The sequence below is a fragment of the Amphiura filiformis genome, chromosome 12 (assembly GCF_039555335.1).
Source record: "Amphiura filiformis chromosome 12, Afil_fr2py, whole genome shotgun sequence".
In the NCBI taxonomy this organism is placed as follows: domain Eukaryota; kingdom Metazoa; phylum Echinodermata; class Ophiuroidea; order Amphilepidida; family Amphiuridae; genus Amphiura; species Amphiura filiformis.
Genome location: NC_092639.1, coordinates 34,033,156 through 34,051,747, shown reverse-complemented (window position 1 = coordinate 34,051,747; position 18,592 = coordinate 34,033,156). Strand labels below are relative to the sequence as shown.

The following is an 18,592-nucleotide window of genomic DNA, read 5'->3' as shown; positions in this document are numbered from 1 at the left end:
AATATGACATCCATGTTTCCCATACTCATGGTAGCAATTGTAGCGAATATAATGCCATAATAACTACAAGTGTAATGTGAATCATGATTCGATAATTGAAAGCCCTGTACTTGTGAATATGCTGTGTTGCCGATAGGGGTTTTTCACACATTGATTCCTTTGGCAGAAAAAGATTTTTATTTCTTATCTGTGAATTTCGAATTCTGATCTGAGATAAGAAAGATATCTATTTTTACAATTACAGCAGCATTAAAAATGGCAAATTTACATTTAAAGCCGCTACTGAATTCAACATCTTTTGGAAGTGAGCTCTTTCCTCTTCACTGCATCTAATTATCAATTAATCAGTATATATTGTGACAGCAACCACCTTGCGTGTGAAATAAAGGAAAGAGCAAACGTGACGTGATCAGGTTTCACATGATTTAACATAACTTCAATACGTATCAGATTCATAATAATGAGATTAATGTTTCATACTTTACCAGAGTTATTATGTCATGACGATCCATTATCATTCATTGTATAAGCCATAATGGACTGTCACCCATGTTCTAATTAAATGATGGGTTATTCCAGTTAAAATCCATACACCCCTAAGGCAGACATGACCTTAATCTTCCATACAGGGAGTGTGAATTTCAAATAGGGGTACTTGAATTAGTGACTCCATTTGAAATCTACACCCCCTATGTGGGAGATTAAGGTCATGTCTTCTATAGGGGGTGTATGGATTTCAACTGTATTAGCCCAATGCATTAGTGTTTGTTAATACGATAAATAATGAGCCAAAACGACCCCATCTCCAAATGCCGCAGTTAAATAATCTCCATTCAATTCATTCAATATTCATAGCTCAAAAGTTGACCTTAGGTTGCACCCATAAGGTCATTCTATCAGTGGAAAGGGTACTAGGGTTAAGAACAGCGTCCTGAGCAATGAGAGTATTTTGAAATGGTAGTACATGCATGTCTGATCATCAATCACTACATCCTGCCGACGTGCTTCTTCGATGTTGATACAAAAGATAAGTTGTGTGTTTCCAGACACGCTTTCATGGTTGTTTTCGCATCATAAATTTCTGGAATAAAAAATCTATATATTCCTTAAGACATTATGCACAAGTTTATTTATAAACTTGAAAACTTCCGAATTTGTTTCTGCAACATAAGGTGATGCAACACAAGGTGACGTACGGACGTACGTCAGTATGTTGAAGAATGGTATCAACGTGTTGCATAATAAAATCTGTCTGATAATTTTGAACTGTAAGGCTCTGAGGTAATACACTACCCTTTTAGTTTCTTTGATCATCCACTGTATTAAATAAGCGTTTCAAACGCCTTACATTTTCCAGCAACGGATATTATAATGTAACGTGATATACTGCAGACAATGGGATGATGATATGGGACGAGACGTTTTCCTATCATTTTCCTGCTTGATTATGGTAACGTTTTGCCAATTAAATTGGTCATGGAAAGTAAAATATTACATTTATCTCAGGTCATATGGGTTGTAAGTGATTATTTTGAATATTGTGCATTGCACATTGTGCATAATTAAATAGTATAAATGGTTTTTAGAGCCGCTTTTTGAAAATGTCGGTTGATTTTGCAATTTGTGACAACAATATTTCAACCAGAATATGTGACGTGGTATATCCAAGGAGACACTTTTGCGCAATATCGAAAATAGAGAAATAGGTGAACTTGGGTGATTTTTTTCACAATTATGGTTTGTTGCGAATTTGTGATGTTAATAATGTTTAAAATATTGTCTGATAGTTTCAGACCGGAATATACGAGCGTAACTCGCATCTTGTATTTTTCAGGCATTTTTCAAGGTCATTCCTACTCTCAACATTGTCAATAATACTTTTAAAGGCCGATATCTCAGTTTTCAATTCTATAATACCATAACTCAATATCTTCGCTTAGGAATGTCCGATTTCACTGGGGAAAACGGCGTTGTGGAGCAAAATATCTCTGCATTTAAGATATGTATATTGAAAATTGATAACCTGCCCAAAAGTATGTGGACAATTCCGGTGATGTAATATTACAGGATATTATAGCACCAGATAATGTCACACGTACTCGCTTCTTTACTCATATCACTCCTGTACCACGCAATCTTAACTGGTTGCCTGTAAAATATATTATTATGCATAAAAGTCATATTGATTTGAATTATATGGATTTGCTCCTGACTATCTAACAGATCTTATTTATGAATACAAGCCATCCAGGAACTTGCGCATATCTTCATGATCTTCGCAACTTCAACATATTTGTTTCAACTCATTTTTATGGTCACCGATCTTTCTGCAAAGTATCTACTCAAAATAAACTGCCTATTCATGTCAAAAACCCGCAGACTGTTTACCAATTCAAATACGCTCTTAAAACTAATTTGTTTACAGTAGCATTTTGACATGCCTCCACTGATCGGGTATGCACTAATCAGGACAATGAAAGACTAAGATGAAGTATTGGCTATCCGGAATTAGTATTACCGGCAAAGCCTTGCAGTGTGCCCCATTGATTATGGATTACGGTAATTCAGCTGACAATAGATATTGTTGTCTGAGTCACTCAATGATAAATGCATTGCTCGCTCCCGTGAACATGAAGTTCCAAGGAAAACAGGTTACCCCAATGTATTACTTTCATGATCTTCTCTGCTTTCATGTAATCCTACACAGAGCTAGCCTAGTATCAAGACAAGGATTATACACCTTACGAAATAGAGCTGTTTTATCTCTCAGTAAAGTCTTGACAATAGGCTAATTTCGTGTAAGCTCACATGAAGGATAACACAGATAACACAGACTTAAACTAAATCTCTCACAATTTATTTTGTATGCATCTCTACTGACACATTATAGCAGCAGACTTGTTGTAATGCATCGCTGTTCATAAAAGGTTTCGTATTTCCTGAAAAGTTTGCTCTTTTCTTTTTCAACAAGATACCTTTGACTACACATCCAACGTAATCTACTGATGTTTAATATCGTCGAACTATTACCGGGCTGTTATTGCAATAAACCACATGTTTGTTATGAGGATATTTTCATGGTATGTGCGTACAGGCAATACACTCATGGTATTTTACTTAAAACAATAACAATAATTGCATATAGCCTTATCGCCGATGATGTCTAGTACCCACGACATCAATCATTATACATTAAAAAGTGCGATCAATTTGCAATAATGAGTCGACAATAATGAGGGGTGGACCATGATTGGGGCACCGGTAGCCGTTTTTCGGCAATTTTCAGATCGATGGGGAGAACGTGCCCTCCCCCGCGCCCGTATGACGCTACGACACTGATTTTTTTACAATATTGGTCCTAGATATGTTTTAAATATTAAAGTACAATTGAAGTCTAAATTAAACGATCTTCTTTTAGATAGTTCTTCCTTTTTAAAACTTGGTTGTATAGTCTGATTGCATATTCTGCATGGTTGTACATTCTTACACAAAATATTTTATGTACAAACCTTACACAATCCATTTGTACTTTTAAAATGAAAACTTTAACTTACATGTTTCTGCGGCTTCGCATACATGCAAAGATGTTGAAATGCAATCATCACGTTGTCACATTTTTATTTTAAATAACCCGTTAACTTCTCTGTTTCCAGCGCTTCACATGTAAATATTTTGAAATGTAATCATCATTGTACTTCATTCTCCATAGTCCCATATGCAATACTTTTCTATATGCCTATTCTGAGTGAAATCTATCAAAAACCCCATAGAAAATAAGGACAATAATAAGCAATGACACTGGTTGACCTTTAAAGGTAACAAAAGCTTGTAAAAGATGAGAATCTGCATTGATGAAATAAATATTTATAGACATATTGTCAAGGTCACACCAACTCAATCTAATAAACACTCTTTGTAGCAAACTTAAAGCCGTACTTCTTGTGAATTTTTCAAATATCTTTTGTCTACCTCAGTTAAAACGCATTTACTTAAACCATGTAAAATATTCAGTGAGAGGCTTTTAAGGGCCAGAGTTAGGACGCCCTTGGCATATTAATATTTTACGCTTACCTTAAGTCGTAAGATTTATGCTCTTAACAACAAAGATTATAGAATGTTGTTTATTTTTTGCATGCGGATTTCATTTTAAATAAGATCAAAGAAAATCTATTTAAAAACAAAATGCAGTAACAACAACAACAGCAACAAAATCTAGACATTCTTTTACAAATTTGAATGGATTTTTACATTAACTATCATAACATTTTCAATATTTTTTTTTTTAATATTTCAAATAAAAAGTACAATTTATGTCGTCTGCTATCCACTTATAAAGGTAAAACTGTCTGATAAGCTGCTGTCGAGATGTTAAAAGCGCGGGAAAGCCGGCTTGTGCATGGTGTCGTCACAGGGTGCTTTTAAGATGAATAATTTAACAACCCATCTGTTATAGTTTGTGAAATCAACTTGAGACATGCCGATTAACTCTTAGCAGATTGTGCACTACAGAGAGTATTTGAAAATACTTGAAATATTAACTATTTTTGCTAGATTAGTGAAATTTTAAGGTATTTGTTTATTGAAAGACAGGTAATGTTAGTACTCAAAGAGCTGCAAGTCTAGGTCAAAATTTAATTTTTATTCGATACTATTATGTATCCAATCATTCGACTCAGATATCGGGTTGTGTAAAGAGTGTTCATATTAGTTTTCGATGCAAGATATTTTATTTCCCAGTTGAAAAGCAACAAGAACAAAGAAGGTGTTATTGCAGTGTCTTTTGTACTTAAAAGTATAACGTTTCCTTACCTTTTACATTAAATTTGAATCCAGCTTGTTTATAAATAATGCAAACTATAATTTGCAAAATACACCACTGTCATGCATTCGAGATTGTAATTGTCTCCAAAGTTGTCACCAAAAACGCGGAATGTAAACTGTTGTAAGTTCAATACATACAAAGAAGGATGGGTGTTGTTTTCGCTTTGGCTTTGTTCAACAGCATAATTCACGAGATATTTTGTTGATTTATACTCAAGTTATATATTTGCTGTCAGCTTTGAAATTCTGCCATTGGTTTCCTGTCGTATATTTGTATAATATAAGATAGCACCTCACAATTGTGACTATAAAATGACAAGCAGAAACAAGTAGAGATCGATGTGAAGGCAACAAGACATAAAAAATATAGCCAAGGTTATGTTTGGAATGAACTGTTTGAAACATTAAAGTAAAGAATAGTATTAAGAATTATCACAACCGGCGGCGTTCAAAAATTGCGATAAACAGAATTAACCAAAAGTCAAGCCCTTTAGCTGTATTTCAGATCAAAACGTACCTCATTCGTGCATTAAAATTGCAGATGTTTGTGCTGTTCGCGGGCATATGTCCAGATGAAGTCATAATAGGAGTGCGCGAATTTTTGCCTCCCTTGAGAAACTGTTAATGCCATTCTTGGAATAGGTTTAACGAAGCTCGTAGGACTGAATGTGACAATGTTTAATTATCTAAGAAAATAAGCCAAATCCATACTTTTTTAATACACGAATTACAAAGCACCTTCACTTGCTGTGTACCAAAAAGGTTGCCTTAAAATACTCAATTATGCATATCTCTCTGGTATTGTAAAGGTACTCAAAGGTAAATGTATAGTAAACTATCAGGCCGATGCAAATGCTTTCCCTTATATTGGCGCTCAAACTGGTCGCACTCTAGTGAGGACACCCCGCTCTGGCCCCACTCAAATCTGGTATAGATATTTACAAAATAAATGGTCCCAACACCAATTGGTCCAAGTATAGTATTGGGAGGCAGGTATCATGTACTTGAGTCAATACTGTATGATTTGCTTAGTAAATATTAACCATTTATTGTGTAAATATCTACACCACATTTGAGGGAGACCAGAGTGGGGTGGCTCCAGTGATGCCGGTGTGTGCACTCATAACCTTTTAAAGGTTCGTTACATGTCCGTGAGGATACTATTATCATACTAGATCAAAGCCCTTAATTTTGTTCCCGTTTTTTATTTTTCTCTTTCCAGGTGACACCATCTAATCCGTCATGGCGTCTCCGGTCGTCCTTGCTGTGCTAGGGGCCCTTGCAGCATGCATAGTTGTGGTGTGCATCTTTTACCTGTACAATAAGCATACGGAGTATCCATGCACTGGGGCGTACGCTAAGAAAGACCCAGAGAGTATACCAGGAAACGTTGCATTCTCACAACCACCACAGGTAAGGATATGAAGATCTGAGCGCAAGAAGACCGTAAGTCCACTTGGTCCCTCAACATGTATACACTAAAGTTACGTATAGTTTCTTAGGGTTTTATAATGTCTAATACATGTTCCAGGGTGAAAACATCATGAAAGGTTGTGAAAGATTTGTTTTGGCCCCTGAACATGTATAAAACATTACCAAACTATATATCACTTCCCTGGACGCTTTTGAAAACACAAAACTTTCTCCATCACATGAGCAAAAATATTTACTTCCTCCCTATCATTATAAACACCTATAAACGATTTTTTTAAACCTAGCCAATACCTAGTGCAAAAACGAAACAACGGCGAATAATAGTTTTCCTGACCTCAACTTCCGGCCCCTTCCAAGTCAAATGGTAATCGTAAACAGACGGCGGTAGCTCATTCAAATATACTATACCCATAAAACGCCCATCCTGCCACATGTTACCAACTGTCAACATTTGATGACCAGTTGCCTTAGGTGAAGGTCACTTTGTAGAAAGCGGAACTGAACAAGTCATCTGATGTAACCGACTCCTCCATCTGGGTCATATGCCATCGGCTGCATGACAAAATGTTAAATTGTTCATTCATTGTGAACTTTCTTACGGTTCTAGTTGTCAAGAAGAATTACTAAAAACTTTAAGGACACCTGTAGCGTAATGTAATGGAATCTTGAGCCTATCCCACGGTTGTTTTATGTGACCATTTATTATTTCTTCTAACAAAACATTATTATAATGTTCAATTTCAGACCTGAATAATACCAACAGCTATCAAAATAATAAACTGCATATACACATAATTATATTTTGTAGCAATTTTTAACAAAGATTTTCCTTTCTATATCAAATTATTCATCTCTTTCTGGGTTTTTTTGTGGTAATTTTAGTTCTATAAATTGTACATTTGTGTGCCAATTGAGGGCGCTATTTGTGACCGTTCACGGCGAATGAGCCGTAAATTCCTCCCCCGGTCAATTTTGTTTTATTTCATGTTTAGAAAATATACATCATAAGCTTTAAAATGGTACTAGGTATATCATTTGACTTCAAACGATTATCCAGAAGCGGGGTTATGGTTTGTTAAACTTTGCTACTTCAACAAAATTATAGCTTTTTTCGTTTCTACGTGTGTCTCTTTTTCCACATTGCTGGCAATAAATATCAAACAGTCATAAATGGCGGTCATTTCAAATCATCCCCAAGTCAACGAGGTTTAAGAAAGTTCTCTCATTGAACAGGATTTAGCCAAAGCAAACAAAGACCAGAGCTATTAAAATTTCTATAGTCATCTAAGGTTGAAGCTTATTATCAACTTCAACAATAGGATTATTGATTGGTGTTTGACTATCAAAATGAGATAGATGTCACGCCAGCTTAAGTTACCGATGAATACGACCTTCGTACACATTTTACACTGTAACTCAGAATACAATTTAGGGAATTTACGGCTCATTCGTGCTGTACGGTTACATTTATATATATTTTATATTTGAATATATTTTGAAATATTTTGCTGATGTTTTAATATCATTTTACAAGTGTCTACTCCTTGTAAAGATGCAAACAGGTGGTATGTGCCGTGCATTCTCTAAATTCAGTAAATTAAGTAAAACCGTGTAATGAATGGGATTATTTTGAAATTTTAAAACGCTTGAAATATCACAAACAAATAGGCCTATGTTTATAAATAATATAAATACAAGCTAAAACCGTTGGGGTTCGTTAATGAACCCCACAAAACTAACCGAGTATATGGAAAATGCCATACGGCCGAGCGGTTTTGCCGGCTCTCTCCGACCATCATGCCACTCACCGCCTGGATGCAAACATGATTTTAGATAAATATCGCCATCATTGTTCAACTTTTCTTTAAATGAATCAGTTTTACATACCATCAAACAGTCGTGATTCCATTGTCGGAGACTGAGCGCGTAACTGACAACTCTACCTGCTGATATTGTTGTTTCTGGATGATGTCCAGGCCATATTTAAAAATAACATAAGCCCCACAGCTGTTGTTTAGTAAGGATATGAAAACGACCTTCAACTTTAGAACGCGCATATCTCTATTTATGAGTTTCCCATCCAGCGCATCACTTTCTGCTTTAGAATGAACATAAGGGCTTCGGGCTTATTTAAATGACAACTTAAAGCTAAAAGCGTACTGTATTGAAATTGCACCAATACGCAATTTTCAAATTTTTCCCACATGCCTCGTTTTTTGAAAGAATGGGTCACAATAGTGATAATAAGTATGCAATATGTGCTTGATACTGGAAATGCTGAATTCATTGTTCTGAACAATATATCACGCTCTGTAGAAAGTGCCCTTTAGGACCCAAAGAAGCTACAATCCCTCACGTACGTTCTTTATTTGATAATTTTGCGATGTATTATATATTCGGTGTTCTACATGCTATAAGAATGTTTGGGTATGCTGGAATTCTCAAAGGTCATGACTAATACAAAGGCGTATATCAGTATTAACATTCTGATTATTGTAAAACTGAGTCATTATTAAGAAAAGTCAAACAATGATGGCGCTATTGATCTAAAATTTTGTTTGCATCTTTACAAGGGATAGACACTTGTAAAATGGTATTAGAATAGCAGCAAACAGACCAATGAATGACAAGGGAATTTTCAAAAAACTCATATTATTTGGCTAACTTAAATTTAAAATATATGTAAATAGCGCCCTCAATTTGGACAAAAATATACATTTTATAGAATAAAAATTACCAGAAAAAAGCAGAAAAAGATGAATAATTTGGTATATACACTTTATTAGTGTGATAGCTGTTGGTGTTATTCAGGTCTAGAATTGAACATTATAGTAATGTTTTGTTAGAAAAAATGATAAATGATCACATCAAACAACCGTGGTGGTTAGAGTTCTCACTTCTAGTGCATGAGGTCCAGGGTTCGGTACCCAGCGGTGGAAAACTCACTGTGGTATTGACTTGGAAAAAATCCGAATTAAACAGACATGAATGAGCCATGAGAGAATTTCGTCCTTCGGAGGGGACGTTAACCATTGGTCCCGTGCACAGAAGAGCCATGCCTGTACACGTAGCTCGCAGTAAGTTGTTAACCACTGACTGTTCCTAACCCGTCCCTGTGTTTAAATGGACCCAAAACAACAACAAAATATACAAGGATAGTGGTTTAAATTATCCTTTAAGATATTGACATGAAAGTTGCAACTTGTTTTATGATGAGCTCCGGAAACTGGAAAATGTACACTGCGAACTCTGTACAGTAGCATCAAACAAATTGTATATCATCAGATTGGATTGCCATTTATAACCCTAATTGAACCCTAGGCTAAAAACGTGTAAGCATAACCTAGATGATTGTAATCAAAACTGGGTTTGTTGCCTGCCCTTTGGCATTGCACGAACTCTTTCAAAGTACTAGTAAAATGGAATAAACCACAAACCCACTTGACCTGTCATTAAAAGGCAACCATGTCGTGATGTCAACGATCAGGAACAAAATGGACGGCTAGCGGCTCTCTCGTATTATAGAGAGAGAGAGCCATTTGGAGGGTCTGAATTAGCTTAGATTCTGAGTCAATATGAGTCCTCCATAAAGTTGTTATCTTACAAACTAAATGTTAAAACCATTTCAGGTTTGTCTGCTTGTTTGTTTAACATTGTTGGTCCAATTATTGAGACTAATGTATCAAATATAAACCAAATAAATACAAAACCTTAAAAATCATGCTAGCAGTAATACAGTTAAGATGGAACAGGGAGAAATAGAAAGAAGAAAAAAAGTCCACTGGGCTTACATCATATCATGAGCGCTCTGATTAACAGCTAGGTCTGCATCAACTTCACCTCCATAAAGGTCATTGCCGTTACAAGAAGCAGCTCCACATTATACTACACAATTAATTGGGTTGTTTTTAAATTTTCTAGAGTTTTGTGTAAAGAATTGTTGGCGAAACAAACCTAGTGTTAATGTTGTTAATAACAGCATTAAAGAGTGTCGGACGCCGGGGTCGGACGGGAGCACTCAACTATTGAAAAAAATAAAGTTGACACAAAAAAAGAATAGTATGAGTTCTATAAAGGAGATCCCAGGGCTTGATATAAGGGGTATCATTTCAGCTCCGTATGCATGATTTTAACCACCACAAGGTAGTTAAAGCCACCAGTTTATAATAAGATAATTTCACAGTTTCAACAGAAAAAATATAATTTGTATCATTTAGCGTAGTATTTGAAAGGTCCATCATCGTATTGGTGCATGGACCACAAACAGTAAAAAAACTCAAGGAGAGCAAATATCGACAGCTATTCTAGAAAACTTGTATCGATATAACATATGACATCTTCAGTGATGTGGCAATGTCCTTTTTACACAGTCCATTAACATTGGTCCAAAAGGTTAATGGAAAAAAAAGATGAGTACTGCCAATACGATATTTGTTTACTTATAGTACATCGATGACATTTAAAGTATCAAACCATTTTATCTTAAGTCTTTCAGAGGTTTAAATATTGATCCGCGGACAAACAACATAAAAGCATTTCAAATTATGTTTATAATGATTTTAGTACCTTTGTTTGCTCATCCAATTGACAAAATATGCTCTAATTTGTTTCCCAGGGTAACGAAATCTGAAGTAAAACATGACCTTTAATTCCGGACAGGATATGGTTGTGACGTGGCTGAGCGTCAATATTTATGTTGTCTCTTGTTCTAGAATAGCTGTCGATATTTGCTCTCCTTGAGTTTTATTACAGTTTGTGGTCCATGCACCAATACGATGATGGACCTTTGTAAATATTGTCATGAATGATGATGTACGGTGTCAGTATTAGATTCAGAGCAATACGGTGTGCGCAAAGTTATGATTATAAATACGAGTGTGTCAGAGGGATGTCTAAGTTTGTGAATTGGTATGTGTGTTGCCGGGGTGGGTATGTTTGTGCGGGTATGTGATTTAACATGGCACTCATGTTTACAGGCTACCGATTCAAAAGAAAGTCATTTGGAATCCCGGAAACTGAACAATTTACATCACAAATCCTGGGTTAGCAGCATCAAAACTATAATTCATAGCAAAAGTCTCAAACGTGATATACCGTATAGTAAAGTATCTTATATCACAATACATATTGATGCTTCGAATATAAAAAACAGAGATATTACAAATAAAGATATTTTATCGAGACAACCATTACTTTTTTACATCTGTTCAAATACGGAGCACGCATGGGTAGTCAGGCAGTAAGATAAATACTAAAAAAAGCACATTGCAGTCACAAAAAGCTACATGTAGTCTTATACTTACGACACAAAATCTGTCGGGTTTTCAATTGCTAGTTTTAATTACCAATAGAATTCATTTGTGAGTCAACAAACTTGTGTAGAGGTTTCAATTACTGCATTAAACATCAGTAAAAGCCTTGTATCCTGTATTACAATCCTGACATTGCTAGTAAATGCGGTTTGATTTATAAAGGGACGAGACTGTGTTCACAGGCCGGAATGTCCGTCTCTCTTTCGACGCAATTAGGCCAGAATCTTAAATGTAATGTTTCTACGGGGAGGGGGCGTCGCTAAACCTCTTCCACAGCCTGTTACTTTCCTGGCAATTAATAAAGGCCGTACCGAATTGTACATCTGGGTAGGGAGAGGCAATAGTGTGAAGGACAACACATTGACACCGCTGGGACTCGAACGCACGCCCTCGAGCAACCTAGCAACTATGGTTCGAAGTCTTAGACCGCTGCGCCACCGAGCTTCTTGAAACACAAATATGTATATATATTTATACTGACCATGTATCCCATTAAATTTTAATTCACAGGTCTCCTGGCAATTTTAACCCTAACGTTTAAGTCTCGTTCTATCGAAGCAAAATATATTTCACGAACTACGAACGGGGTTTGCAACCGTTCTATACCATGTGCACTATTATATTTGCTAGCGATGCACAGCTACGTGTCACATATCCAGTGATACCAAAATAAGTGTAAAAATTCCTCGCGTAATATCGCTATGACGTCATAATGTGAGGCCGCCCTCCCGTATAATGGCTAAGTATAAAGTACACACCAAAATTTATTTCCGACTAAAAAGTCACACGGGGATCCGATTTTTACCAAATTTTCTGCTAAATATGACAGAAAATGTCTATTCAAACCTATTAAAAACTATCACTTTTTCCATGATACCAAAGATACCGATATACTAAGTATATTACGTATCTATAAACCTCGGTGGATCTCCGAATTTGTTTCCCTTACAAACAAGATAATCTTGGCCAAAATTGACATTTCTGCCAATAAAAGCGAATATTGACATTTCATGGGATTTTGTACTTGTTATTGTGGCATAAATCTATCCCTACTCTATAATTTTTGAGTTTCAAAAGCAATTTAGACACGGTTTGGATGTTTTCCAGTCCTTGGACGTTGACAGCATAGCTTACCCTTGGGTATGGTGGTATCATCATTATATTTAAAAAACACATAGGATGGCCGATATGAGCCCTTTCAGCACTACATAAGGGACACCCATCCTGCGTAAGATAGGAGTTAAGTTTTATTTTAACTGCCATAAGGCAATGAGACGGTATTCACCACTGCACTTCATACCAAGAAGATGTTATGTCATTAAGAGCATTGCTTAAAATATATCAATATAACTTAACACAATCTAACATGATATAATCTAAAATCCTCAGTGATGGTTTAGATTTCTCAAATTATTAAAACGGTCAATAAACTCGCATAAAAAACTACGAGGATACAAATAATGAAATATTGTCTATGACTAATATATTTCTATACAAATATATCAATGACATTAAGTAACCAATCATGTTTATCTTACGTCTGCCAGGGGTTTCAATATTGATCAAACAACATAAAAGCATTTCAAATATAACCTAATTGATACCTGCTTTGCTCATCAAATGAAAAATATACTCTTAATTTGTTTTAAAGGGCAACGTAAATCTTAAGTAAAATATTACCTTTCCGGCCAGGATATGATTGTGACGTGGCTGAGCGTCAATATTTATATTGTCTCTTGTTCTAGAATAGCTGTCGATATTTGCTCTCCTTGAGTTTTATTACGGTTGTGGTCCAGGAAGATGATGGCCCTTTGTAAATGTTGTCCTGAGTGATGATGTATACAGTGTCAGTATTGGATTACTTTCTTGATTTCGTAAGAACGTGACGATATGTGGTTGGTAATACCGGTGCGCGTTGTTGTATGTCAAGTGGTATGTGTGGGGTGGGGATGGGTTGGGGGGTGTGTGGGGGGTGTGGGTGTGTGTGTGTGCATGTGTCATAAAATTTAGGGGTATAAACTGTAAGCTTTCCTGTTTCAGGAACTTCACATAAAATGAATTTATTTGCACCGAGGCCTTTTTAGCTTTGCCAGCCATAATGTTAGCACGTTTTCTTTTATCCAAATTCCAACTAAGTCTAAATAGTCCTGTTTTTAGTTCATTCTTTGCCAATTCAATACGTGACAATATGTTGTTTGACATGTGGGGGTGCGCGCGTGCATCCGTGTGATGTGAGCCCGTATCGGAGGATAAAAAGAAACAGAGATATTATAAAGTTGAATTTTAATAATTCACATAATTAATAGAATATCCCAAGAGAATCATGCAATTTTCAGATATTAATTTACTTAACAAAAATTTGAAATTGAAATTCTACTCTATTCTATTCTATATTGAGTTATTGAGACCAGATGACATACTTCATGTGCCGTTAGAGCGAGGTCCCCAGATACCAACTGTCAGCTCACGTTAGATCTAAAAGCAAACATAAAGGCTTAATCTGACCTGAATATAGTAGGGCAAGGCTTCAAGAAGAAGTTTGCCGTACACCACCAGTGGCAGGTGTCACCACTTGTGCAAGGAGAATAAAATTTAAAAAAACGTGAGAAATTCATTCTTGAGAATAAATCGATAAATGACCTTTCCTTGTGTAAACTCACTTCACAAATGCTGCTCTCTCGCTAGGTTTTGTTCGCTTAGGTTGGTATAAACATGTAACTTAAAATTATTATTATTATTATTATTATTATTATTATTATTATTATTATTATTATTATTATTATTATTATTATTATTATTATTATTATTATTATTATTTGCTTAAAAAGTTTCCTTTTTCAGAGTCTTGGTTAGCAGCCACGTAGCTTGCGACACCATCACGGCGTCTTCATTCAGCGTAGTGTTTACAATCCTCCGGTCACATGACCACCCGATGGGTGGTCAAGTGTCAGCAGATCATTGTAGATGCTAACCAAGACTCTAAAAAGGGTAACTTTTTAAGCAAATGTCAAGAATGATGAGTTCAATATCCGTATCCATGCTGCTATTATTATTATTATTATTATTATTATTTTGCAGGAATTTTTCATACCAAAAGGGGAAAAAGTGACAATACAACCGGGTGCTTCCAGGATTACAATAACTCATCAAACTTCACAATCATCAATATCATCAGTCTCAGAGGTTAACGGTCACAAACATCCAGAATCTCCGCATCCACGAAAACAAGGGGATATACCCAGCCCTCCACACTATCGCAGGCACGGAGATTCACCAAGTCCTCCATATCAACGTAAACAAGGAGGAGACACACCCAGCCCTGTTGAACATCCAGAATCTTCTCCAAGTCCGCCATCGGATCCAGAGAGACAGAGTATAACCAGTCAATCAAGCATCATGAGTCACAGTTCATTCGATTCAGATATAGGGGCGGTTAAACCAGAACTTTACGCCCGTAAGGATGAGAAACTAGTACTGTCTCATAATGGCGAACCAGTGAAAGGTTCGAAGAAAGGTCCGAAAAAGAGAGGGAATATACACGTGAAACTGCAATATGACTTCGACAAATCGGACTTCATTGTCAGGATTTTAGAAGGCAAGTAACCCAAGCAAAGTTTGGATATTAGCATGTTCTTGAAATTTGCCCCGCATTTTGAGAAATAAGCTCAGAGGATGTTAAGGAAAAAACAACAGTAATCATAGTGATTGAAATCACTTAAAAATTAGGAGGCAATTTTTTCCCTTGAAATTGCAAAAATTTCCAAAGCTGAAAACTCTTAGAGGGATTACTAGATTTTAGCAAATAAATATCGCGTATTTAAAATAAATTCATTCATTGTTCATAACAATGTTGCTCATTTCTTCAACTAGGTGCACGGCGATCACTCACATCTTTATGCATTATTTAGAACTTGCATTTTAATTAGGCGCTGAATCCAAATTGGTACGATGTTGGGATAATCCGCCGGTGGATGCTTGGCTGATCCCTAAAATTGTTGAACTATCCATTGACTGTTGTTATTGTGCAAATTCTTAATCTTTGAGTGTAATGTATTTAAGAAATAAAGGGCAATGCCGAATCCTTTACGCCCAAATAATGTGTCCAAGGCAGTAAAACGTAAATAATACGTGAGGCACAGCCGCATTCATTATCTAAACGTGTTTACTGCCAAAGACACACTATTTGATGTAACAAATAAGGCAGCAGCCTTTAATTTCTATACTTTTACCGCAAAAATATTGCGATTTAAAGAGAAAATATCCCTTTTCCTCAAATATTTGAAGTTATTTACATGCACGTAAAGCGCGTATGTATCCAACGCGTAACCAAAGGTAATGCTATGCGTAGAATATGTTACGGCGCTCGACCCATTATTGCAGAATAAAGGTTTTTCTCACGTGATGTGGTTCAGCCAATCAAAGAGCGCGATTCTGAATAATGGGCAGTCGGGGTAATAGAATAACTGATACAATTTTAAAACTTACTAATTAGTCAATAGTTCGTTAATGAGAGTATCAATATAACATCGACGTTTTGATCCAAAGATGGAACAAATTTGAAAGCATCCAAGCCTAAGCAAAGGCTCGTGATTGTTTGGATTTTGCCTCCTTATATGAAACAAAAAACATTTTGTTGAAACGGACTTTTTCGCGTTAAAAAAACCAATCTGATCACAATAATAGGCAGCAAATCACACATTATAAACCTACAGAATTGTTTTACCAATTGTCTAAGGATTGAAAGGCATGTACAACTTTCTTGAAGATAACTCCAAATCCTACATGTACATTGAATATCTGTAATATCTCACAACTGTTTTGATCTTTTCCTTTAAACAGGCAAAGGATTGCCAGCTATGGACTTCGGAGGATCGAGTGACCCTTATGTTAAATTATGGTTAGAACCTGATGAAGAAAGGAAAATTAAACAGACAGCAGTGCAGGTATGTCAACACATCCCCGGTGGGCATAGTTCAATAATACCCATCAACAATTATGATTCAAAAGTTGACGTCAAATTGTGCAGTGTACGTTTTGTCCCCAACATATTCAAAGGTCATTTATGAGTATACAAATATATTAGGGTTTATGAACTGTGTCCTGGTACATTGAAATGTTTGACCAATATCGTAATTGTCCCTCAGGGTGCATATCTTGCCAACATTGTGGATACAGCTTGTTGGGTCTGCAGGCAAAACCAGGTCATGCACAATATTGTAACCAACGTACGGTTCAGTAATGCTAGTTTTATAATTCGAGTGGTTAAGGTGGTACTACACCCCCTGATAAAGTTTGTGACTAATTTCGCATTTTTCTCAAAAATTAACTGCACACTGGTAACAAAAGTATAGGAATATAAAAATATAATAGGGCAAGGAATCCAATTACTTCACTGAAATTTCAGTGATTCAAGACAAGTGGTTCATTATAATATTATGTTAAGATATGAGGTACATTCTAGCGGTACCTCTTTTCTTATCATAAATAACGTACCGCTTGTCTTGAGTCACTGAACTTCCAATGTAATAACTGGATTCCTTGCCCCTATAATATACATAACTTTTGTTACCAGTGTGTTATTATTTCTTGAGAAAAATGCCAAAATAGTCACAAATTTATCAAGGGTTGTAGTACCACCTTAACATCGAGCGACTAGAAATTGGCAATTGAACTAAAACTTTGTACTTTTTCATCCATATTAATGCGCATGCTCAGGAATGACGACATCATCGCAGACTCCTGCCCTGTCATTGTAAGAAGCAGTATATACAAACTAAATACATAGCCGATAATGCATTTTTTTTCAAAACTAGAAAATCAACATCGTAGTAATATCCGGGACAGGGCGGGTGGTTGGGTGCATATTTACATGTTATTCTATAAACAAAGAACTTTAATTTACTCAGCGAAACTGTCGGTCGGGTATTGGATCAGCGAGGCGCCCTTTCGCAGAGATTGCATACGTACGGGTACTTACTTGTGTTGAAAAATAACACGAAATAATGTATTTCAATATTGTGAAATGGAAGAATTTTATCTTCAGCGTAAATTTATTGGAATATGTCTATTGAAATTTATAAGTCAATACATTCTATAGAATAATAGGTAAGACTGCGTGATCAGATGAAAGGAATATCATAAGATGTATGAAAAATAGGTTATTGTAATTTTTAAAATGATATCTCTCTTTATAATTGACATAAGTGTTGTTACTTTATAAGCAAATGTATTTATCTATAGTTTAACCGGTATTATCAATAATTATTTCCACAGAGGAGAACATTAAATCCTACCTTTAATGAAGTGTTTAAATTTCCTATAACCTACGAAGAGCTGCAAGTACGCTCCTTGCGACTTAGTGTTTTTGATTTCGACAAGTTTTCCCGCCACGACGCCATTGGTGACGTAGAAATTAAAATTGCTGATGTGGACGTGTCACGTGAGCTGGACGTATGGAGTGATTTAGAAAGCCCGATTAAGGTAGGTTTAAATGTATAAGAATATGTTTGTATTTCAGCTGCAGTTTGGTCAGCTTGATAATGGCGGGAATTGTTACTAGTACCTCTACGCCGAAAAGTAGACCCACATTACGAGTGATATAGTTGACCTGCCTGGTCTATATTGTGCGTGTTAAAGAAAGTAGATAAAGTATAGTATTTGAATTAATAATTTGTGATGCTTCTGACGAGATGTCACAAGACAATTCTCAAAATAAAATATATTAATCCGCGATGTTATAAGGCCCGCCAATTACGAGCTGTTCAAACTATTCAGCCACCACTCTGATCAATAATTCTCTCATTCATTGGCACAGTTCATTGACCTGAATTTGACAATCATGATTCAAAACATTTGACCTGAAGTAGTGGAGTATGAGTTTTGAACCCAACATATTCCAAGGTCATTCGCATCAATGTTCAAACTGGGTTAAAGAACTGTGGCGTGGTGGATGAGCATATTATTGGGATCCTATGTCTCTTTCATTGTGCACATTCGCGGCAGATATCACTAAGTGATCGAACCAG

The 18,592-nt window shown here is 35.9% G+C and overlaps 1 protein-coding gene across 3 annotated transcripts in view; it reads left to right on the top strand.

The window, feature by feature from the left end:
• The window catches only part of LOC140166107 (synaptotagmin-5-like), a 218,228-nt gene that overhangs the window by 177,918 nt on the left and 21,718 nt on the right, over window positions 1–18,592 (top strand). For all 3 annotated transcript variants that reach the window (XM_072189495.1, XM_072189493.1, XM_072189494.1), the window contains 4 exons: window positions 6,044–6,234; window positions 14,646–15,162; window positions 16,407–16,510; window positions 17,841–18,047. In XM_072189495.1, the coding sequence (XP_072045596.1) occupies window positions 6,064–6,234; window positions 14,646–15,162; window positions 16,407–16,510; window positions 17,841–18,047 (999 nt within the window). In that variant the 5' untranslated portion in view covers window positions 6,044–6,063. The remainder of the gene's footprint in view (window positions 1–6,043; window positions 6,235–14,645; window positions 15,163–16,406; window positions 16,511–17,840; window positions 18,048–18,592) is intronic.